Here is a 24,829-nt window from a genome sequence, read left to right on the forward strand (position 1 = left end):
TGTGCTGGGAGTTTGGTCAAAGAGGACACTTGTACACGTGACCGGGGTTTAATCCCCAAGATTGTATTCTATGCCACCTAAATTGAAACAGTTTTTAATTGAAACCCACAGTTTCAATTTTTCCCCTCATTACTTGGGGGGGCGGGGGGCGGGCGGCAATCCTTTTTTTGTTTTTGGTTGGAGCCTACCTGCAGCCTGGGGGGGAGGGCGCTGCTGGTGAGCAGAGCATCCCCTGAGCTGCGGGAGGTCTCAGCACTTCCTGCCATGTTGGCGGCCCTGGGGCCATCCTGGCAAGCTGCTAGCACACCAGGTGCTATCCCAGCCAGCTTCAGCTTGGGGAAGAGTTGGATTGGGCTGAGTGTTGCCTCCAAGCTGGGTCAACACCTGGCCCACTAGCAGCCCACCTGGGCAGCTCTGGTGGGGGAAGAACCAGGGTCCCCCGCAGCTCAGAACCTGCTTGGCCTGCTGGCAGCTCACTCCCTGACCATAGAAGAGACAGGCATGCTTCACTGAAAAAAAAAGAATTGGGCCCCTTGCCATTTCTGCCTTCAGCAGGCACCTGCTGGAGACAGAAGTGGTGAGGGGCCTGATCCTTTTTTTCTGCGGAACCTGCCTGCCTCACCTGTGGCTGGGAGGCAAGCTAACAGCTGCAACGCATCATTGCATACTAAACTACATCCATATGTTGTTTAGTTTGAAATGATGCAAAATAATTTAAAACCCACCAAAACTCTTAAATGTGTATAATGTGACACCATTAAGCCACTCAAAGTGACATTTTTGTCACGTGTCCATGTTAATGGCATCACGTACACAAGCACCCATGGCCATGTCAGATTTCAATGAATCTGCTAATTCTGCTAAATACCTTGTCACAAGGACACAAGAAAGGAAAGGAAGTGGTTAGCAAACAGTCCTGGAGACTGAAATCTGTTCACAGACACAGCACATACCTTAGCTGAGCAGACTTTCCAACACTGCTCCCTAGGTATATCACACTATACATTATCACTGCCCAGGCTGTCCATCTTCTAAGCCTGTGAGAGGCCCATCAGGCAAGGCATGGGCCACTGGGCTGCATGCCGTGTAGACACTCCCCTCATCCACCCACCTTACCCCATGTCCTGGTGGGCAAACCCCCCACAGCTGCACTGGGCTCTCCCCTCAGCTGCTCCACTACATGCCCCCTCACTGCTACAACATAGGGGCATCTCCCTCCACTACACCATAACAGCATTAACCATCCCCTTCCACTCCACATGGCCCTGGACTCACCCTTAGCTCTCTGTTCCTCACTGCTCTGCTCTCCCGGCTGGGGGTGGAGAAGCAGCCGGGGGAGGGGGAACTGAAGAGACTCCAGCTATTCTTGCAGCTGGAGTAATAGAGGGCACAATGGCCAAGCAGGAGCCCAGGGGCCACAGCTTAACCTCTTGCAGGCTGTATGCAGCCCGTGGGTTGCAGCCCTGATATATGCCATAGATTTGAGGACCAGAAGGAAACATTAGATGACCAAATCTAACCTTCTGCATATCATAAGCAGAACAAAATTGAGTTGTTTCTACTCAATACTGAACCAGGCTTGAACGCTGTGTGCCTCCCAAGGCTGGGGCAGTGGTGGTGGTGAAGGCATGGTGGCAGCAAGTGGGGAGCTTCCACAGGCAGCCGTGGTGGTGTTGGCAGTGGGAGCAGGCTGAGTGGGGAGCTCCTGCAAGCAGCCACAGTGGTGTCGGTGGCAACAGGGGGTGGTGAGTGCCGAATGGTAATCAAAGAATACCCGCAAATGCTGCTGGTGGTGTCGGAGGTGAGGCAGGGTGGCGAGCAGAAACCTCCCACAGGTGCTGCCAGGAGTGTCAGCAGTGGCCATTCTCAGAGGGTGCACTGCCAATCTCAGAGGGTGCATGTGCACCCATGTGCACCCCCTACGCATCGCCAATGGAACCAGGGAGGGACCTTCCACCTTGAATAAATCAGATAACCACTACATTAGAATAAGCATGTGCCCTATGCTCTCTTTATATAAACAGTGTAATGTATGGACTATTGCAGAATTGTTTGAGAGGGGTTTAAACTATTTTTTAATCAGTGTTATTTTCTCTACCCCACTCTGTGAAGCCAGGCTGTTTTAGATCGTAAGTCTAACTGCACAAAATTCAAAGGTAGAAACAATGTACACCTAACAGAGTTTAAATACCGTGCCAAAATTACCAAAAAATGCTTTTTCATGCAATACTTTTTGACTTTTAAGGTCTTTAATGGCCCCATGACTTTTGGAGGGTTTCAAGATCATTTATGGCCTTTTATTGCTAGAAACAAAATCTTAGAACTATGGGAACTACAAGAACCCAGACAGTCTAATGGGAGACAAGAGCCTGTTTCTAACCCTGAGGGACTTGAATACACAGCCACCATTCTTGGTACAACATAATTTGTGATGGGAGAGAAAGGAACATTTCTCAGGCAGCTTGTTTAAGAAAATACTCATCTGTTTGAAGCTGCTCAGCAGTTTGGAATGTGAAAGCAGTGGTTGAGATGATTAGCAGGCAGAGTGAAGGTAGAGTGGCCAAATTTATCACATGGGTGATACCACCCTATAAGTGAAATGATATCTAAGATCCTTCAGTTTTTCATGTCTTATGACTTCAAAAAGAACCTCACTTAATGTGACAACAAATATTTCATGCAATTTCCATCAGCCAGTGGGAAACAGACCACTACTGAGAGTCATAGTGTCCAGTGTGGTTTCATGTAAACTATGACTAACTTTATTAGCTCTATCATAGGGAGTTATAGGGCTAAGGAGCAGACTCATAATGTTAAACAGATCAGACTAAGATAGAGAGAAGCAGCGAGGGCTGGGAAAGTGAAAGGAGGAGCTAAACAGGGTAGAGGTAGGGGGAGAAAGAGAGATGGCTGGAGGATCAGGGGAAGATGGGAAAGGACAATAAAAATAATAAAGGATACAAAAAACCCCCCAGACTCCGAGTGACCGCAGGACTTGCAGCAGGAGAAAGTTGTACCTTAACAAAAGACTCCTGCAAACATCCATTTTGCACTAATGGCTGGGGAATTAATCTGCAATCTCAGGACCTAGTTTTTGCCCCCAGGCAATATTATATTTAAAAATTAATTTAGGATGCAGATACCTTCCAGGCAGTTCTCCCTTAAGCTGGCCTGTATGTAGTGTAATGCTACAGAAGGAGGATATATTTCAAGCAGAAACTGTTTTTCAGGCGGACTGTTCCAAACCCTTTTTGCTTCTTTTTTCTGAAGGAATTACATTTCCCTCCATGCCTTCAAGTAGCATAAGGAAACCCAGAACACTCGAGAAATTTCTTATTCTTATTTCTTAAGGTGAAACTGAAGTATTTTTCTGGTAGTGAGGAATTGGGTAACAACCAACAGAATGGTACTTAACTGTAGTACAGGGGCATGAGAAAAGAGTGCTTAAAGCATCCTGCTAGGTGTGACTGTGAGCTGCAGTCTGAGCTTATGACAAAGGCAGTCCCAGCCTGAGATGGATTCTTGGTTGTTCAGGATGAGGAGTCAAAGACAGCTGGATGCAATGCTAGCCACATCACTTAGTGTGACAGTGGCTATGGAAACCAGCATACCTTACCCACACTAACCCAATGGGACATCTGGGCTCAGGCAGGCCACTTGAGAAGTCAAAAGCCCGAGCTTCTATAGCATGGAACAAACTGCAGGCCTGGGTGTGTATGAACAGTCACAGGCAAAGCATTAAAACTACTGTGTAAGCCAAGGAAAACCACTGGTTCAGGGGAGTCACACATATGAGGTGCTTGATGCAGTCAATGGGGGATATGCCACAGATTCAGAGTAGCACTGTAACTATGCAAACAAACTCCTAGTCAAACATAAGCTGGTTAACTGTACCCTCTGATGATGTGGTCAAGGGAAAATGATTTCTGCTGGCAACACATAAGGTATGGTTATAGAAGGCTGCAGAAAAAGCTATTCATGCCACCTAAAAAGTGTTCCACAAACACTGAAAGAGACCAGAAGAACAGCAGCAAGCCATGAGATTGCATAGTAAAAGTTGAAGAATCAAGCAAGCCAGGTTCACTTCTCAATCACTGCAAAGAAAAGAAGGGACAGACTCAGAGACTGTTTACACTCCAGAGCCTTTGCTGCTATCACTATACCAGCATGGCTGTCAGGAAAGCCTCCCAATGTAAACACTGCATATACTGACAAAAGGAGTTTTTTGGCTGCCATAGTCATCCCAGGTTTCTGAATGAAATACAGAGCACTCCTATGGTGGTATACTGTGTTCATACCAGAGGTTTCGCCAATATACCTCTATTGGCCTGGGGTGATGGTTCTTCCACACCTATGACTATCATTGCAATGTAGACAAAACTTCATATCATAGCACAATGCTGGCAGACCTGGCCTTCGACTTTACATTGACTCTTAGGAACTGAACAAGAACATTAAAAGGGAGCACTTCTGATTGCCCACAAAGGATGAAATGTTTGCTGAAAATGCAGAAGCCAAATTCTTCAGCAAATTAGGCACATTGGCTAGGTTTTAATAATTTTTTGGACACAGTGCACTTTCAATACAGTGTTTGGGTAGATAGAGCTTGAGACTGATTTGCAAAATTATGTCCAGTGATTAAAGAATTTCACCACAGAGTGTCCCAGGCACTTGAAGATCTGATGGGAGCGTATAAGTACATCAGTGACAAAAGTCTGGGGATAATGAACATCTCGAAGGTTTACAGCAATGGTTCTCAAGACCTGTTTAGACTCAAGGCACCTATCTCTAGAATAGCGGTTCCCAAACTCTGACAGGTTGCACACCACCAATTTAAAATGATACAACCTTAAGTACCACCAGCAAATTTTTATAAATTAATTTTTACAAAGTAATTATAATAAATCTGTTAATGCGTTCCACTGACAGGTTGTTTGCGTACCACTGGTGGTACGCGTAGCACTCTGCAGCTCTAGAACTTTTCTGAATTTAGTGGTACCCAATTTCAAAAAATAATTAAACTTGGTTTTTAACTACAGAAAAATAATGCAGCAACTATTCTGTTGCAAAGAATTTAGAGAGACCACAATAGGTCAAAATGGCTTTGACACTGGTTTCCTATTTGAAATCTCTGGGTTTTTATCTTGTTAATGCGTATGGATGTTTGCAAACCTAATAGTGTTAACACTGCATGGCATCCTTAAAAGAATCTCATGACACCCCAGTAATCACTGAATTACAGAATGTACTGGAAACCGCAACTAGAAACAAACATAACATTTCAAAACAACTGGATGTGTCTACACAAGATGCTTTACTGTGTACTAGATTAACGCACAGTAAAAGCATCGCCGTCTACACGTGCACAGCAATTACTGCGCAGTAGATTAATTTAAAGCACCATTTGCTAGTACCTACAGATACAGGTAGTAGAATATGGCACTTTAAACAAATGCACCAAAGCATACCTGTAGATGCTGACCGGGAGCAAATTGCTCCCAGTCAGCCTAGACAGCAGGGGGCCAAGGGGATGGGGATAGTGGGGCTATCCCAGCTCAGCAGGCAGCTCCCTGCCCAGCTAGCCAGGACAGCTCCCCCTGGCCCCTGGGGCTGGCCCTGATCTCCCCATAGCTGACAGCTCTTCCCTCCCCTGCCCTGCACATATCGGGGCTGCCCTCAGAGCTGAGACAGCTGGCACCCAGGGAAGCCTGGAGCTCCCCCTGGCAGCTGCAGGGGGGCAGAGCAGGGTAGAGATAACCCTGGACTAGGCTGCTCCTGTTGAGTACAATTTGCTCCCTATGCAGGCAGACATATAGATGTGCACCTGGGAGTGTTTTAATTGCATGAGCGGATTAATTGCATGTGTAGATACAGAGACTAAAATCACTTACTTGGGAAAACTGAGTGAAAACAACAGTTCCAAGATTCCCAAGGTGCTGAACACTAACAGACGCACAGATAAGAAAGGAATTCAGAATTGCAAGGCTTGTTGCATTATTGTGTCAGTAGGTCCATACCAAGCCTAGGTAAGTTGCTTAAGAAAACTCCCTCACATGGATACATATGAGGGATGGATGCCAGGGTGACAGAGAAAGTTCAAGGTTTTGAATGTGCACTAAAATCAGAACCGACATGGCAATTCTTTGCCTCACAAAAAGAGATCAAGCTCTCCGCTGAGGTGGCAAAAGACAAACTTTAAACTGTTCTGTCTCAGATATAGGAGACGGACAACAACAAAGGGAACGTGTACACAAATTTATAAAGAGGACCTACTTGTGGTTGTACAAAAGTTCATGATTTTCTCTGGCTGTGCTTCAAAATCAACTCCCTTATTACCATAAACATGAGAACTGATGAAGTTTGTGAAGCAGAGCTATGGTAAGAGTGGCCAGTGGACAGCAGGAAGCAGAACAATCAGACAGCACCACCCAGTGAGTAGGAGCTCCAAGAGAGGCTCTGAATTCATCTTCCATTGAGTTGGATGAAGAGAGAGGGACAAGTGGGATACAGAAGACATCTAGGACCATGTGTGTAACTACAAAGTGAGCACTTCCGTATCATACTCCTTTACCATGCAATACACAAATAATCACAAGCTGCTGAAAACTGCGGTGGAATCCTGCTTGGTGGACATTGGCTCTGACCTTTCAGTTCCTGTTCTTGTTGCACCATGCGCACTGGTTGGACCTTCCCCCTAGGAAGTATGAATGTGCTTCACCTGATGTCAGGTGGGAATATTTCTTTAGAAGGAGCAGTGACCACAGGATTTTTCCTTCCAAGCGTGTGCACATCTTTGGCCATATCCACTCCCACCATGTTGAGTACAGAGTGCTTCTCAGAAGTCAGCTACCCCTCACCCCACTGTGACAGCAGCATAAATTGCTGTGGTGGCGTAACATGTCTCTCCATTTCATAACCCTTTTGGTCTTACAGCTCTTTTAAGCCTTTTAGGCCCTGGCAGACCTGGTGATATAGGGCACCTATACACATGCCGGATGTCTGCTCCAGCATGTGCTAATTAGTATATGTTGGGGCACACTCGATTTATCAAGTCTGCTTGATTTATCAGACTGCTGCAGCACCTTCCACATCACATGCATTCAGCATCCCCGTGCTTCAAAATGGCGGGGGAGGAGGGCGTGCTTGAATTAAAGCTCACTGAATGAGCTTCAAGTGCCCCCACTACCATTTTGAAGCACAGGACACCGAATACACTGTGCTATAATTAAAGCATCCCCTCTCCACCTCTGGAGCGTGTATAGATACTCTTCATTCCCAGGAGAGGCACTCGCCCCCACACCCTTCCATAAATACCAGGTGGGTTCATGGGGAGCACCCTTTATAAAGACTATGGGACCAGCAGTGCCTATGTGTAGAGGGGCTAGCCTATCGCTGCCTGTCCTTTTCGCATATGCATGGGGCCAAAAGTAAGGGTGCATGGCCCCAGCAGCTTCTTCATACCTCCCAGCAACACTTTCCATGTCTCCCATGATGTCAGCATTTCCAGACCCCATGAACCTGCTGGGGGGTTGTTAGAGTGTTAGGTGGGAGAGGCATGGTGAGTGAAGGTAAATTAACAGAGAAGTAGATAAAGGTAAGAACCAGCAGTCCCCATAGTGCAGATGCTTCATAGCCCATTGGAGGACCTTCTTTTCCCTTGCCTCCTGAATAGCAAGGGGAGGGACGGGGGACACAACACTCAGGGGTCTGGAAGATCTGGGAAGCATTTGGAGAGGTGGAGATAGTTTTATATTTGATTTAAATAGATGGCAGCTCTGAGTGGGACTAATCCTAGGCAGAGGAGGAGCTAAGCATAGTGGCACAGAAGGGAGAAAACCAAACGATAGAGGAATAACAGCCCAAGAGACCCAGATTCACTTGGGGATGGGTGGAGGCAGAAGGCTGCAAATGTTAAGAAGCATGTAGGAGTATGGCATGACAGGAGGTGATGCTTGTATTTTAACATTTGTGCACATCACTAGCCTTTGGATGCTCTGCTAACATCATCTTTGTCACCTTTCCCTTTTCTTGGTTTTCACACGTGTGGCAGTTAGTAGGCAGTGCAGGTGCCAAGGCCAACCAATATTCCAGCAGTTCCTCACTTCTGAGTGCTTGCTTTGGCAACTGCAGTGTGCTCTTACTACTTTGGTTAATGTAAGCTTTAATTCAACTCCAAGTTCTCTGAGGCAGGAACTATGTCTTCCTAAAGCATGTCTTCAACCTTTGGCACAAAGGTCCTGATTAGGACCTCTGGGTGCTACCATAATAGAAATAAATACTAATGATTTCCTTTCCTTGCAGCTGCTTCCCCACACCCGCACCTCTCCCCTCCCCCATCACCCTGAACAAGCTCTGGTGACTTTTCACAAGCAGTTGGAAAACCTCACCATCCCCACACCCCTGCCTGCCTTCTCACTGACCAAAAAAGGAATTTCCTTATTACTTTAATGACTCAAAAGACAGGGACAGCAGGAGAGGAAACCAGCAGTTTTCCCCTGGTCCTCTTCCTGTGCTTCCTCCACATTCCAGTGCTGGCTATCTTTGTTTGCCAAAGTTCAGGCACTGAGATGGAGTAGCAGCACTTCTAGCCCTACACTATCTACAGCCTTCACCAATTAACATGTAAACAGGAAAGAGGAGCTGCTTGTGTGAGACAACAAAGAGGGATTCAGAAAGCAGGGGGTGCTGCAAACAGTCCCCTCCACAGGAAAGCAGCAGGTAGGGAGGAATGCAGGCCCCATGGTGGTTTTCTATAATTTGCCCCCTATTTGGTGTCCTTTTCTTTCCCTGTTTACCTGAGTGCCTTCTATCAGCAGGGGTAGAGTGGCCACCTACATGGCACAGAATGCAGAAGGCTTGTGAAACAGCACAGGGCAGAACTTATGTTTTAAAGGGTATCCAAAAGCTTTTATTGATGGTACAAAATCAGGCATTTTTATTGCAGGATATGGTCCTTTGAAACAGGAGTGCCTGAAGATATTGCTTTCATTTGATAAACTGCTGGGCTTGTTAGTAACTCTTTACTGGACAGAAGTCATAGGATATTAAGTACCAAAAAGGGCAGGCAGTCATTCTAGGCTGAGCTGGGAGAAAGAAGAGGCTGAACTAAAAGCTTACCTGTCAGAGTGTTAAATGGCAAATGTCTAGGTATGAGAGGGGTGCAGGGCTACTACAGGTCTAAGCATAAGTCTTGTTACAGGCTTTTTCTTTTCCTTTAGGTAAGATAAAATTTTTCATCAGTACTAACACAAGAAAGACAGCCTAGTTTGGAAGACAAAGTCCAGTTTCCTGCTTTAGGAAGACTTAGTGAGAGAATGCAAACAAATTCAGACTGTTTGGAAGAGGGATTCCTGGCAAAGAAATTTTATGACTGTTTAGTTCCAAGCCACAATGTATTGTTAAAGGAGCCCACACAGGACCTGAATAGCCTATTTTTAAGTTACCATTCTTACAGATCCACAAAACGTCACTCTAAACTAAAACCCTCTCTATATGTGCAGGTAATGGAGTGATGGGATCTAATCTGCGAGCCACGCAATCACACCTTCTGCCATCCCACACGTGCATGACAGGAAGTGTGATTGTGGGATCGCACATTAGATCCCATTGTGCCTTATTGCTAATGCAGAAGAAGCCTTATCCTTGGCTCCTCTTGCCTCAGCAAGAAGCAAGCACCTGCAGCTGGAAGTCCCCTCAGTTGAGAAGCTGCAGCCACAATACCCCAGGCCCAGGGATTTCATGTACCCCCAGGGCAGCTGCACCCCCCCAGCTGCCAGGACATAGCCTAGGTGCCAGGAACCATCTAAATACAGAGTCAAAAAGCCCAAGGCTGAATTGATTCAGTCTTTGCAGGTTAGTCTAAGCTGCAAAAATTGAACCAATAAGCAAATGAATAGACATTCACTTTTGATTTAGGAAATGCAGCCACATGCCTGCAGTGGCTTAAGCCAGATGCTGGGGGGCACTACAGCACAGCTCTTTGGCATGTATCCAGCATAGGCTGTGTTCGCTTCCTCTTCCTGCTGTGTTCGTTTCCCTGAGGTCTCTAGGATTTGCAGTCCATACTCACAACAGAAGGACTCTGCAGGATTGCTCATCACTTCCTCTTCCTGCTTCCAGGTGCCTCTGGGATTTGTATTCCATAGTCGCAGCCGACAATAAGTAACCCAGCAGAGTAGGGCAGCTCTGTACTTGGGAGAAGGTGAGCTTAAACCCCTCCCTGGCCCTTGACCCCAGCCGGGCTTTGCCTGGAGGGGGCAGTCATCCAGCCAGTGATGCCAGTGAGCCAGGCCTCACTGCTCCAGATAGGGAGCAGAGGGGTGGGGCCAGCCTTGCTCTCTGAAGTAGATAGCACTGCACAGCCCAGGGCTGCAGAGCATGCTGGGGGACTCTGATTTAACTTGAACCAGGAAGGAGTCTGGGACAGAAGTTCATAGACTGGTTTGACCCAAATCAGTTAAGTCTGATATTACATTCACCCAGATTTATCTTAAACCAGTTTCAGCCATATTGAAACTGGTTTATGTGCACTGAACTTCTGTTCTGTTACAAGTTTATCCTAGTTTCTGATCAGTTAACCTGGTTTACATGTAACTTCTGTCCCCAGGCCTAGTCTCCACAGCTATAGGACTCTGAGTGCCTGTGCTGCTGGGACCCAGAGTCCTCAACAGTTGCAGAACTTTCAGCCCTACCTGAGCAACATGCACCCCTGCAGCTGGGAGGGTGACAGGGTTCCCAGCCCCATAGAAAACCTTGATACATGTGCACATTAAAGCTCAATAGCAGCCAAATATAAAGTTAGTACATATTTTTGAGGTCTAACTTTATAGCTGGCTGCAGCTTTTTATGGTACGATAGTTACTTTGCACATGTAGCTGGTCTTAAGGTAATTACACAATTCATTAGTTAATTGTGCCATGCCTGTAATGTGTAGAAGGGTCTTAAAGGCAGTGTCCAGGATGGAAACAAACACTGAACAAAAGCCCAACTACAGTTCTTGGTGTTCAGTAAACTATGTACTTAAATCTCACTCTTTTTGTGTCTCCCCCACCCCCACTCCCACTGCCTTGGTCACTGAGTGTCCAAGAGGCAAAAACTGTGGCATTAATTGCCTTTCAGCCACTTGGTAACAGGGAGAAGAATGGTGGTGTGCAGTGAAAAGAGCAAGATTAATGGCACCATTGCATCACAAATTTCCACTCTGATTTAGGTAGATCCCTACTCATAACTAATGGAGGATCAACCCCCAATTTATTTATAAATTAATAAAAAAGTAGAAAAAAGTTCAAATAGTGTCCATAACAGTATTACATTCTTGCTGTTAAAGAGACTAGGGCCACAGAAGAAAAAGCACTTCAGAACACAAATTGCCGTTCTTCTCTGTATAGCATAAGCTCACACAATTTCACCTGTGTTTGCTATTCCTTATTGTTGGATTAATTGAAGGTGGTAACCTTGTGAGATCTGTACACAGCATAGAAAATGGGTGAGTAATTACAGAATATCCCCTGCACTTTCCATTACAGTCCTTTGCACGCCAAAGTTAGATCCACAGCCTGATCCAAAGATTCCCCAGTGACTTTGGTGGGAGATAGAATTAGAGCAGGGAAGAGTTGGGGAGGGTGGCAAAGGAAGATGACAATTTCTTCCTGTGCAAAGAAGTGGACCTCCCAAGATCTTCAGCTTCACTGTTATATTCAGTAAAAAGGTGATGACAATTTTATTATTGCTAGCTGTACTACTAGAAAATTCATACAATATACAAGGCACATGTGCTGCTTTGTCTTAGTAGCCAGATGAAGCAAACTAGGTCCACCTTCTATCCATCCATTTCCTGGGTAATTACTTCATCCATGTCTCTACTGAAGTCAGTGACTTGGAAACAATACAATTCATTTCTATATGTAATCCCTTATAAGAAGTAACACCAGATGCCTGAGAGAGAGAGGGAAGGAGAAACACTTTTCAGAGCAAGGCTCAGATATACAGATAGGGGAAAAAAGTGTGGAAGGAATGCAAAAGGATTTGATTAGCAAAAATAAAAGAAAGGGAGAATGAGACAAATCTCCTTAGAGACTAATATTTGTGAACTGAGATGGGAGATGCAATTAAGGCAGGGAATGAAAGGTTAGTATCAGTTTTGCCCTATCTTGTAATTGGATTGCAAGTTGGTGTTTTTCAAAAGCTCCTTGAATCAAGTGGCTAAAACGGAATCATGGATCTAATTACAAAAGTTTTTATTCCACATGTCTGTGGAGAAAAACTGGAAAACATGATTTCTAAGGGGTCAGAAATTAGAAGACATCTACAAAGAAACTAATATTATTTCTCAAGTTTTAAGACAGTCTCGTGACTTTTGAACACTTAGCGTTGGCACTACTGTAGTACAGCCAAGCTAAGTTTTGGACACATTCAACTTTGGATGAAACTTGACAGCCTTGAATTCAGATAGTCATTTTTGAAATTGAAAAAAAAATAGTCATCTAGTTGCATGACTTCTGTTAGTGTGACAGACAGTTTGGATAGATTAAAAATGTTGATACGCATGGAAACTGAGGAGCTGAGATGGGAACCATGGGGAAAAAAAAGGAGGCCCAAGGCGAAATGAAAAACTGTAAACTGTTGTCAAATGTTATCTCAGACAAAATTCTAGTTAAAAGACTTTTAAGCTCAAGTTGCACCCTGAGATGAACATGGAAATGAGTTTTAAAGAAAAAATGAATGTGGCTGTTTCGAAGGGGAGGAAGAATAAATTTCCAAAATAGGGAGGAAAGAGAACAGATGTGAGAGGGAAAAAGCAAATGACCTGCAACAACACTAAAAACCTGATCATTGTTCCACTCAATACTTGCAATTGGGTTATATTAACTCTGTCAAGGGCCTTCTGTATGATGCTGGATAGAATGCTAGGCGTCTCTGCACCTCCTTTCCTCAGCCTTAAGAGGTCATACATATTAGGGCTGTGCAAAGCTTCGGTAACCGATTTAATCTGAAGGAGATTTGGCCCGATTCGGTGGCCAAATCACCGAATCCAAATCGAATCAGGAGACCAATTAAAAGGTCTGAATAAAGTCAGAAGCCTTTGAATTGATTTGAAAAGATTCAGCTCTGATTCGGAGATTTGGCCACAGACTAAACATGCAGCACTCCTCACCATGTTGGACACAGCTGCCTTCAGCTGGTAAGTCTATTATGGTGGGCAGAGGGGGGAACGAAGTGGCGTGGGTGGGGGGAGCAGATCAATGCCCCCACAGCGAGAGAGGGATTGGGGCTGGGGCTGGGGCTGGGACGAGTTGCCCAGCCAGGGTGGCAGGGCATGGGACTTGGGGAGGGAGGCTCCCAACAGTGGTGATGTGTAGGGACTGAATGCCGGTGCCCTCCCTGCAGGCGCTGGCCAATCACTGCACTTGCTGCAGCTGCTTCCAGGGGTGGCTGCAGCGATTGGCCAGTGCTTGTTCCCAGAAACAACTGCAGCGAGTGCAATGATTAGCCACAGCAGGATTGGGACCCTGGACTGCAGGATCACCTGTGAGGGACTCCCCCCCCAGACTGCACGATTGCCCATGGGGACTGGTTGCAGGGGGGCACTAGTCACCCATGGCTCCCAACACTGCACGCGGCCACATGCTGCCGGTCTGGGAGGGAATGGGAGTGGGTGTGTCCCCGGATTTATGCAAGGTGGGCTGGGCTGGGCTGTACTCCCGGAGGCTAAGCTCCACGGGGTGGGCAGAGCCAGGGCTGCGCTCTGGGTGGCTAGCCCCAACTAAGCACAGTGGAGCAAAAGCTATGGGGGGGCTGCATTCACCCTAAAATTCCCCATAACCCCTGCTGCTGGCCCCTCCCTGATCTGGGTGCACACACCTACTGCCTGTCACTGCTTGCCTAGCCAGGGTGACACTGCAGGTTGTCCAGGAGGCGCGGAGAGGCTGGGCGAGTGGCAGGAGGGCACAGCTCCTACTCCCAGCACCTTCCATCCAGAGCGCAGCCCGGCCCAGCCTGCAGAGCCGGGGGCACACACCTGCTCTGATGCTCTCCTAGACCAGTGGCGCGGGGTGGCACACAGTGGTGGGAGCCCCCCTACCCAAGTCCTGTGCCCCCACACCCTGGCTGGGGAGCTTATCCCAGCACCAATCTCTCCCTCACTGTGGGGGTGTTGATCTGCTCCCCACCACACCCCTTCCCTGCCCACTTCTTCCACCAGAACAGACTTACCAGCTGGAGGCAGCCATGTCCAGCATGGTGAGGACTGCTGCCTGTTTAATCTATGGCCAAATCTCCAAATTGGTACTGAATCTTTGAATCCTAATCTGCTGAATCAAATCAGGACAGTGATTTGAATCAGTGGATCGAATCACTATCCCTTCAAATCGGCCAAATCTGAATCCAAAGCAAATACTTGCTGCTTCGCACAGACCTAGTACATATGACAAATCTGGACACAGACGGTGCGTCCAGACAAGCACACTTGTGCAATTTACAGGGCTTCAAAGCTGTTCGAGGTGCTGTAAACTGCATGCAATGGACATGCAAATTTGCAGTGCAACTCTAAAATTTTATGTCAGGAGATTCTCGTATAAAAAAAAACCTCACCAAAAAAAAAAATAAAACAGAATGGCACACATTCCAGGAGTGTGTCCTGGAGCAACTGGAGGCTGGGTCCTCCAGGGAGATGCCCTGGCTGCTGGCCAGAGCATCTCCTCTACTTTAGGGGTTTATCCAGTTCTTCTAGCATGCTGGGAGTCAGGAGGAATGGGAAAATGTCAGTTTCCTGGAAGCAGGTCGTTTTACCCTGCAGGATCCCCGACATGCAGGGGTGTACACAGTGGCAAAAAACAGCAGCACAAATTTTTGCCGCTGCTATTCGTACCAGAGCAAATGCATGCCGCTGTATGTGGAGACGCACCCAGAAGGACAGATGCGACACACATTTTAAAATTGTCTACATATTAATGCTAGGAGCCTAGGTAATAAATAAGGAGAGACAAGTGCTCAGTTAAGAGAGGAAATGTGATATGGTCAGTATTACTGAAATTTGGTGACACAGGTCATATGACTAGAATATTAAGTCCAATGCTCACAACTTGTTCTGTAAGGATACAATAAAAAAAGGAAGTGGAGAAGAGTAGCATTTTATATCAAAGACACTACTAGTTGTTACAGTTATGCACAATTCAGAATAACTGGACCTTTGAATCTATGACTTTGACCAGGGATTAAAGTTCTAACTAAAGACAGGAACTGTTTGGTAGCTGTTACAGGCCACCAAATCTCATTGCCTAACAGGATAAACTGTTTGCTGTGCATGGTGCGTAGCAAGAAAAACTGCACTTTCATGCATGACTTCAACCTAGAAGACACTTGGATGGATATCTCATGTGTCCAGCAGCTAGACTTTCTTAGGATTTCTAAAAACAATAGATGACAGATTCTTAATACAGAGTAGATAATGATAACTAGGGATCCTGGAAAAAACCTCCTGTTTTTGATTTTAGAAAAGTAACCCAAAATCCACATTTTTCTGTGATTAAAATGAAACACCACTTATATAGATGTTATATATACATTTATATATAAGTGGTGTTTCATTTTAATCATGGGCAAATGTGGATTTTGGGTTACTTTTTTAAAACCTAAAATTGGGTATTCTTTTTTATCAGAGAAAGCCAAGATCCCTGATAACTAAGATATCATCTGAACCACTAATGTTAATTATTAACAAATCTATGAAAACTGGGGAAATTACAAAGGCAATGTAATTCCAATATTTAGAAATGGTAAAAGGGAACTATAAGACTAGCTAACAAGATGTCGATCCTGGGCACAATAATGGAACAATTAGTTTATAATTTTCCATGAAGAATTAGAGGAAAAAACATAAGATATCAGTTAATGTGGTTTTTTTTATCAGCTAACATAAAAGTAGGTCTTGTCACACAAATCTGTTGTCTTTTTTTTCTGACAAGATTATAGATCTGGTTTATTCAGGCAACCCTTCTGATATAATATACTTTGGATTTCACTTTGGTATTTGACTTAGTACCACATAACATCTTGATTAAAAAAAACCTTATATAGAATTGCTATACCAGATTATTAAAACCTGGCTCACTGACAGCCCTCAAAACACAGCTAATGGGAAACATCAATGACTGTGGTTGTTTATGGTGCAGTTCTACCTGCTATCTTCTATTGGTCCTTTGATCTACCTGAGCATATCAAATCTTTGCTAATAAACTTGCAGATGACAAAAATATTGGCAGAATATTAAACACTGAAGATAGGTGTTTTTATCAAGCTATCTGAATAACTTTGTTAACTGTTCAAAATCCAACAATATGCATTTTCATTGTCCTTTCTGGCTTTGAAGCCTGATTCTTGAGGACTGAATATTAGGTGATTTTTTACTTCAGCAGTCCTCAGTGCAACTCCTCCTTGAAGGCCAGTGGCTAGAGCCAAACATAGTATAGCAGAGATGTAGCTAGGCAGCTGTGTGCCAGGGCAATCGTGCAAATACCCAGGGCAGCGCTGACTGCTACGGTGCTGACTGCAGTGGCATGATTAGCTGCTGCTGCAGTCAAGGCTACTTTTGTGCCACCACACAAAAGCAGTACCTGGGGTGGCTGTCCCGGTTGCTCCCACTTAGTTATACTACTGTGGTATAGACAAAACCTCACGACATATCCAGCAAATGCCTCTCAAAATTTCAAACTTACGAAGTTGCTATTGCAGCTGGTGTTTTCTCAAAGCACTTCATGTGCATGCCAGCTCTGCCTTTCCCATAGTCTGAAGCACCAAAGCAAGTTCAGGGATCTTCTCTATTTGTAGATCCCTCAGTGAACCTACCAATATTCAAATGAATGATCTATAATATGCAAACCAAAAGACAATCATAAAAAGAAAGTAAAGATACCTTTCAGAATGCTAGGGAGAAAGCATTTTTCCCACTTAAAATACCAAGTCGATTGCATCTTTAAAGTATTATATGGCTATGAACCCCCATTTCTCAATCATGCACAAAATTAAGACCAATAAAATCAACTACATATTTTCAGAGTTGAAACACAAATATAAAGAAGTGAATTTTAAGGGATTATTCCTATATCTTATTTTTTATCCTTTCCCACCTACCTCCAACTTCAAACGAGGCAACTAATTTTTTCAATAGAAACTAAAATAGCTTATCTTTATAACCTCATGGGGGTAAAGAGTCACAGCTTGATTTTATTTTTTTACACCTACAGAGAATGCTATTTTGTTTGGCCGTCTCATATTCACTAATTTCTCACAGCTCTTGCCTTTCCAGTTTTTATTTTCTTCGTACTTTTAACTGAATAAAAGAAATTATTTAGAGAAATGTTACTGTTGTTATGCATACAGAAATAACGTTTGTCGTGCTAGTTTCTCTCACTAGACCACCAATTTAGCAGTCTGCCAACTGTCCAATTACTTATGTTTATGTTGAGCTAAATAGGTTCTTCATCTAGCTGCACACCTTTCTTTTTGAACATAATTAATGTGGTTCATCAAAGCCCAGAAAACGAGCCCAAAGCACCAGCCGTTCACTGACACGTTAACAGGGTCATTTGCTAGTAACCTCTTACACAGACTGTTTATATGGTCCCAACTTTGCTGACAAAATGTCATCACTGTAATACACAGGAAATGATGAAAATGCTAAGTGCATATAGATGTTGATGTGTGTGTATTTCATGCATGCAGATAAACTTATTTACACCTAAACTCTCAGGCCAAAACACAAGTGAAATTCAAGATTTTGGTACATAGATAAATATAAGATGTTCCTTAAATAGTTTCTTAATTAATGTCTAGTCATAGGATACTAATATATGCACATTACTGGTCATATGACCCAGCAACTAAAGCACTTTCTGTTGTTTACAGTATGTTTTAGGTAGTTGGGTTTTTTAATAAGCCTGATATCACTTACAAAACACATTTATAAATTTAAATATGCATGTCAGAGGGAGAGAAGCCATAATGGCAGAGTAACAATGATGAACCTGTGGAAGGATGCTCATACATATTTGTATTGGAAGTTTCTTCCAAAAAGAAAATAAGAATTTTTCTAAAACTCTACCTACAATATGCAATGCATCCAATCTGAGAGATTTTTGCAACTGATTCTCTCTGTATCCTGCAGTAGTTGGAATAACAAGGACTGCATTGGTGTAGATTAGGTTATTAAAATCAACAGCTCTTTCCTATCATTGTAAGAATCAATCTATTGCTGCCTGAGCAGGCCACGGCATAACAACAGCTTTTAAGGTGTCCACAGAAAAATACATTTAAGGTGAACAGCAAGAAAAAGAATTGGGACATGCATTGTAGCTACATATCTGTTTTATCACCTTCCTCAGCTAACTGATCCTTTCCTGCACACGAAGCTAAATTGGTCCACTGGGACTAGATGGACCTTCCCGTATGGAAGCAATAGGTCCCTATTTCTGGTTGAGTCATTGAAAGGTGAACTGAATGGTCTGCTAACCCTGCCCCCCCCGCCCCACACACCCCTAGTTTTACCCCAAATGACTTCTTTATAAGGTATGAAAATGGTTTCAATTTTTTACTTGTTTTAACAGCTTCTGTTGCTTTTTTAAGCCTTGGTAACATCAGGAATAGGAAGCCTGAAGTTATCTCTTCTTGCTGGTGAACTACAGAAGGATACTGATATCCCATCAAGATTAAAGCACAGCCAGGTATTTCTCAGCCTTTGAGTGAAGGGGAGATGTATTATTACAGAGACTATTCTTCTCCTAATGGCTTGTGAAGTATTTGAATTAAACAGGTGTAAAATACCCAATAAAATAAACCAGTGGTGCTCAACCTTTTTGAATATGGGGCTTGGATGGGCAGTGTCTGGTCCCTCTGCAGGCTGGATCTGACTGGTGGACCCAGTCCAGTGCCCCCGGCATGTGTGATAGGGCTCCATCCAGTCACACAGAGGGGGGTGGGGGGCCAGTCTGTCCCCGATCCAGCCATTTGGAGAAAGGGCTTGGCCCAGATCCAACCTGGCTTGGTGGCAGGGGAGGGGGCAATGACTTGGCCCCAATTTAGCCCATGGGGAAAGGAGGTGTAGCCTGGCCCTACGGGAGGAAGGGGCATAGCCTGGCACCCACCTGGCCAGAGAGCAGGAGACCCCAAGGAGAGACAAGGGGGCATAGCCCAACCCAAACCAGCTGTGCAGGTAGAGGGGGCATGGCCCAGACCCACAGGAAGAAAAGGGCACAGCTTGGCCCCATCCCTGCTGTGCAGAGGGAAGGGACTGCTGCCTGGTTCTGATCTGGTCATGTAGCGGGAGGGTCATGGCTGTGGGGCTTGGGATTTTGGCCATGGCAGAGCAGGAAGTCAGTATTAACAGCCACTGCTGTCTTGACACCAAATTTTGCAGCCCATAGGGAGCTTTGTGGGCTGGAGGTTGAGTACCTCTGAAATAAACCACAGAGCAGTGGTTCTCAACCTTTTTAGACTCAAGGAAACCCTCATTACACTTAGGGTACCCTCAGAAAGTGCCAGCTCTTCGTTTTTACTAATTTTTCGCTACAGAAAAGTAACGGAACAATTCATTTGCTGCAAAGAAATCAGGAAGACCACAGCAGGTCAGAATGTTTTTAACACTACGGATTCCTGTTGGAAACCTCGGGTTTAGTCTTGTCTATAATGTTTGTACACTTAACAGTGTTAATGCTGTGTGACACCCCATGGCACTCCTGACAAGATCTCAAGGCACCCTGGGGTGCCGCAGCACCCTGGCTGAGAATCACTGCCATAGAACATTACATTGGTTAAACATCCTTTCTCTTGTCAGCTGGGACAGGGGATGCTGTAGTTCAGGTTAGAGTGGCTGATTGTGATATCAATGCCTTACTGTTTTTCAGGACAAGACTTCACCAAAAGCAGAGGAACTAGGCCTATTATTTATAATGCAAGAGACATTCATTAAGAACAGAAAGGCACATTTTTGAGCTGTCTCCAGCCATTGTGAACCAAACCCCAGAAGGCACTGGTTCACTGCTTTTTCCTCTGCACCTCCTCACCTTAACAATTATGTGACCCACTCTAAGGTGGAAAGGACAAGTTTCTCTTGGGAGTAAATTCCCAAACTCACCACATCCAGGAAATATGGAACACTGCCGTATCTCCACGTGCATTAGTGAAGTGAGTCACCATTATCTGAAGCCATGCTCAAAAGGAAGAGCTTATTGTAGGCGGTGTGGAAATAGCTAATGTGGTAAAAAGCTCTTTGAACTAAAACTAACAATAGACAATTCTATTAGTGGGTCATTACATCATAATTCCTGACACACTTTAGGAGTAGGATTTCCATGAGCGGTATCACCTTCATTGTAAGCCTGGCTCAGTTACAAAAGAAATGATTGTTTTGTTTGGTCCTTTTTAAAATGAACAAAACAACACCTGAAATGTGCATACATGACCTCCTTTGTCACACTGGTGATCAGTTATTCATTCAGGTAGTTTTACTGAACATGAGTGAGGGGCACATGGTCTGGTACAAAATGCTACTACTATAACTGTTACTTACATTAACTGAGATCCATCTGCTTCTGTCCCACAGACCTAGCACCAACAGCCCCACATAGTGAGCTTGGAGTTTAAGAGTGAGAAGGTAATGCAAAATTGTTTCTTGTGAAGACCTAAGTCAGATGGCAAGTCACTGGAGAAGACTGAAGGCATTTTGAAAATGAAAGTACAATTACAAGAAGTACATCACTGAGGTCTGCTTGGATGTCTTGTAAGAAATAATCTCATTTTGGACCTGATTCTAAGAGGTCCCAAATGCCTTTCACTGCTACATTTACTTGCAGAAGTGGGAGCTGTGGTTGCTCATGGGCAGTCAGAAGGAGCAGCCAGAAGGCCCTTGTTGTTGATAATTCATGCCACTGAACCATGCACCGCTGACAATTCTGTTCAGAGTTGCCCAGATTCCTCCTCCTCTTCTCCAATGCTATAGAAAAAGTGACTCTGCTAACACCTTCTGTTACAATGCAACAACTTTGTGTAAGTTAAACAGCACAGTGCTACAGGTTGGAAAGTTACAGAAGGAAGAAGACGAGCTCTCAAAAGAGAAAAAATCTCAAAATCAATTCTCTCCAAAGCCCCCTGATTGGCCCTAGTCACTGGAAACACTGAAAGAATATCACCATAGGACAGACATGCACATCCAGGAATGCAGGACCAGAAAGGACCACCTATGCTATCAAGTCCAATCCTTTCCTACTGCAGACATCCATAGCGTATAAGCTCCTATGCGACGATGAAAACAAGAAACTGCTGAAACTGAACTCATCCCCTCAGAAAAAGTCAGTTGCTGAAACTTTTTCTTGGACTAAAGTTGCTCACAAAGTGTACATTCAACATGCTCTAGTATTTACACTTACCTGACTAAGGGAGGGAAGTGTTGCATATGCCATTGGTTGAGTCATCATTCCTTTCTGCTTCATGATAAGCATGCGCTTCTGTTCCTCACTCAGGTGCGCCATCTGAGCTTGCATCTGTGGCTGCTGGGACTGTGGCTGTATGTATGGCATCATGGGGTTCTTGTTGGGGTTGGCCATGGGTGGGGTCATTCTCTGACTCAACTCAGCATTGAAGTGAGTCAGAGGTTTAGTGTTGCCATAAGTAAGCATATTGGGCTGTTTGCTTAGGGAGTTTGTACCCAAGTTATTTGGCTGCTGACTGATCATATTTATGTGATTTTGAGGGAGGTAGTTATTCATTGTGGTCTTCTGTGGATTGTTTGCCATAGGAGGCACTATTGGGTTTTGGTTGTTAAAGGCTTGGGGATACATCATTGGACTATTTGGTTTGTCTGCACTGAAGGGCCCTCCGTACGGACTAGATGGAGGCCCAACCGGTGACCAGCTTGATGCTTGATTTGGATGTTGCTGCTGTTGCTGCTTTTGCTGCATGAGTTTAGCTCTTTGTTGCTGCTGTGCTGCCATTTGTTTCAGCTGTTCAGCTGGAGATAAGTCAGCACTGGGTATAGTCACAGGACCAGGCCCTGCACCCGCCACTGTTACAGCTGCTGGATTCATAAGGTAACCATTTCCAGATCGTGACTGAGACTGGCCTGGAGTATGGGCTTGGCTGGGAGTTTGGGGTGACTGAACAACACAATTTGCTGGTGAGCTGGCAGGGACTGGAGCTGCAGGAGCACTGGAAACAGAAGGTATACTAGAAGCTGTGGAGACATTTGAAAATGGAGGACCTGAAGAAGAAGGCCTCACCTGGGGAGATCCCAGAGGTACATGAGCAAATGGAGAATGAGACGGATCGCTCTTAATGCTTGCACTCTCTTGAATCTCAGTGGCAGGTCTGGGAAATTCTGGTTCCTTCTTCTCTTCAAAGTCTTCATTGAACAAATCTTGTATATCATCCTCTGGAACAGTGTTGGCTAGCTCATCTATTAGCTCCTGCCACTCTTGATCATTCAGATTAATGTCTGAGAAAAGTTTATTTTGATTTGAAAGGGAGGTTTCAGAAGTGTCTATGCATGTGGGGTCATCCAAAGGTTCTTGTTTTAGCTCCTTATTTTGCAGGATGTTAAAACTTTCCTCAATCTCACTGCAACCATTAACTGGCAGCTTTATCTCTGGAAGTCCGCCATTTTTACCTAAGTCTTCCAGCCCAGTAGGATGTGTCCCACTGTTCTGCAGGGGTAAAGAAGGCTTCATGTCAAGCTGGTGAAGAGGAGAAACAGAAGGTATAGGCAAGTTATTGGGCAAGCTGTTGATTGCATCAATTCCTGGTACATCCTTCCGTATCCTCTTGCTGGTTGGGGAGAAGCTACCATCACAGACACCATTTTGCTGTTCTCCATTGAGGGGCGAGCGTGCACCTTCCAACTTCCTCTTTACTGTCTCTTGTAGCTTGAATGAAAAAGAAAGAAAAAAGAAAATCCAAATAAGCCACTTGCACAAATTTCTTTCAAACAAAGCATGCTGCAGATTTTGTGACAATAATTTTCCCCCTTGCATACCACATTTTAGAAATTCTCAGAGTAAAGATTCCTTAACTTCCTTCATATGCCTTGAAGTCAGACTGCTCAGAAAAGAGGACCTGTAACAAGGGAGCTCAACCTGAGTATGAGGTCTAGGATCATGTCCATTGGGGGAACACTGTATAGGACACTGCTACAAATGTTCAGCTGCTTTTTTATCAGACTTATAAAGATCTGAGCCAAGATTTTCAAATGTGACCAGGGATTTGGGGGGCTTCCATTTTTGGGTTCCCAACACTGCTGAGATACCCTGAAGGAGCTTTGTTTGCAATAGTGCTGAGTCTGTGTCTTCTGAAAATCTAGCCTCTTCAAGAGGTTTGAAGCTGGACACCCAAAAATAGAGATGCTAAAATGCACAAGTAATTTTTGAGTCTATGTTTTGAGAGAAATATATATAGTATGAATGCTGGTATTCAAAATATATGTGCTGTTTTCTGTCCTTTTACCCCTCTGTCCTTACGTATTAGGGCTGTACAAGAAATAGGGAATCTCTCTTAAGTGGGGAAAAACATATTTTTTCTAACAAATAGAAAGATGTTCATCACTTTATATGATGTTGAACTGATTCATTAATTAAAAAGAAGCAAAATTATAGGAAAATGTTTCAATGCTGGTGCTAACAAAAGTAGTAAGCCACGAATACTGTAAAAATAACAGCAACATTCACTTAGCAGGATACAAAAGCAACCACATTAGCTTCCATGAATTCTATCAAAAATAAGCCAGGTACATTTAGATTGAACCACTTATATTCCACCTATTCAGCTATCCACAGTTCTATCCCATTACACAAAATATTAAGTCCACTGCTTATGCACCAGGCTAACAAAAGCAGCCCTTCCTTGGCTCACGCAAAACAACAGTGCAGGGAGACAGGAAGTGGAGGGGTCACAACTCCAGTATGCCTGTTCTGGACATGTCTGCATCCTTGATATAGAACAATAGAGGACACAAAACTGAAGATCTTATCATTTGTAAGTGTTTTATATCTATGATGATCATGGACATTCAGCTCCCAGCCCACCCCCTGAAGCAGAATTTTTCAAATTATGTTTTTTCTTCTTTCCCACAATTTCTAATTCAGTCTGCAGCCATGGATGCCCATCTCAGAGTCTTTGGGAGGAGTCCCTGTTCTGCTTTGAATGGAAGCTCAGTCCCTTCAGCATATCAAAGAATTCCTCCTGGGAACTGTTCTCCACTTTTTTTTCTTTGTCTATCCTGACTTCTCAGAGCAGAATTGCCTCATTCATTCCTGTTCACATCCCTCTGGTTGTTTCGAATGAGAAACTGGAACGGCCAATGAGAAAATCTCATGGCCTCTCCCCCACTTCCTGCCCCACCATGCAAGACAAAAAGCCTGCTGGTTCACTCTCTTTCTCACAAGTCCTGCCTGCATTTTTCACTATCATTTTATGTGCTTGAAGTAGAATTCCCAGTACAAGACCTGTGCATGCCTGAGGTCTCAATTTAGCTTTCAAAATAGTGCATAAGTGGGGTATTTGCTGTGCACAGGTCTTCTACTAGTTTTTTACCCATATGATCAGAGACCTGTGTGACAAGTCATATGAGGAAAGGCTGAGGGACCTGGGACTCATCAGCCTGAAAAAGAGAAGGCTGAGAGGGGGACCTGGTTGCAGCTTACTGTTACATCAGGGGTGTACATCAAGGGCTCAGTGAATAACTATTCACCAGGGCGCCCTTGGGGAAAACCAGGAGTAATGGCCACAAACTCCTAGAAGATTGTTTCAGGCTCAACCATAGGCGATGTGTGTGTGTGTGTGTGTGTGTGTG

General features: G+C 44.5%; 1 protein-coding gene across 1 annotated transcript in view; it reads right to left on the bottom strand.

Annotated features, from left to right (window-relative positions):
• MAML3 (mastermind like transcriptional coactivator 3) overlaps positions 1-24,829 on the bottom strand; it is a gene marked incomplete at its 5' end in the record, with an annotated part of 343,701 nt that overhangs the window by 115,580 nt on the left and 203,292 nt on the right. The window contains one exon of the mRNA XM_019534326.1: positions 21,417-22,907. Coding sequence (XP_019389871.1) covers positions 21,417-22,907 — 1,491 coding nt within the window. The remainder of the gene's footprint in view (positions 1-21,416; positions 22,908-24,829) is intronic.

The sequence above is a fragment of the Crocodylus porosus genome, unplaced genomic scaffold, assembly GCF_001723895.1.
Source record: "Crocodylus porosus isolate Cpor-Errol unplaced genomic scaffold, CroPor_comp1, whole genome shotgun sequence".
Lineage (NCBI taxonomy): Eukaryota > Metazoa > Chordata > Crocodylia > Crocodylidae > Crocodylus > Crocodylus porosus.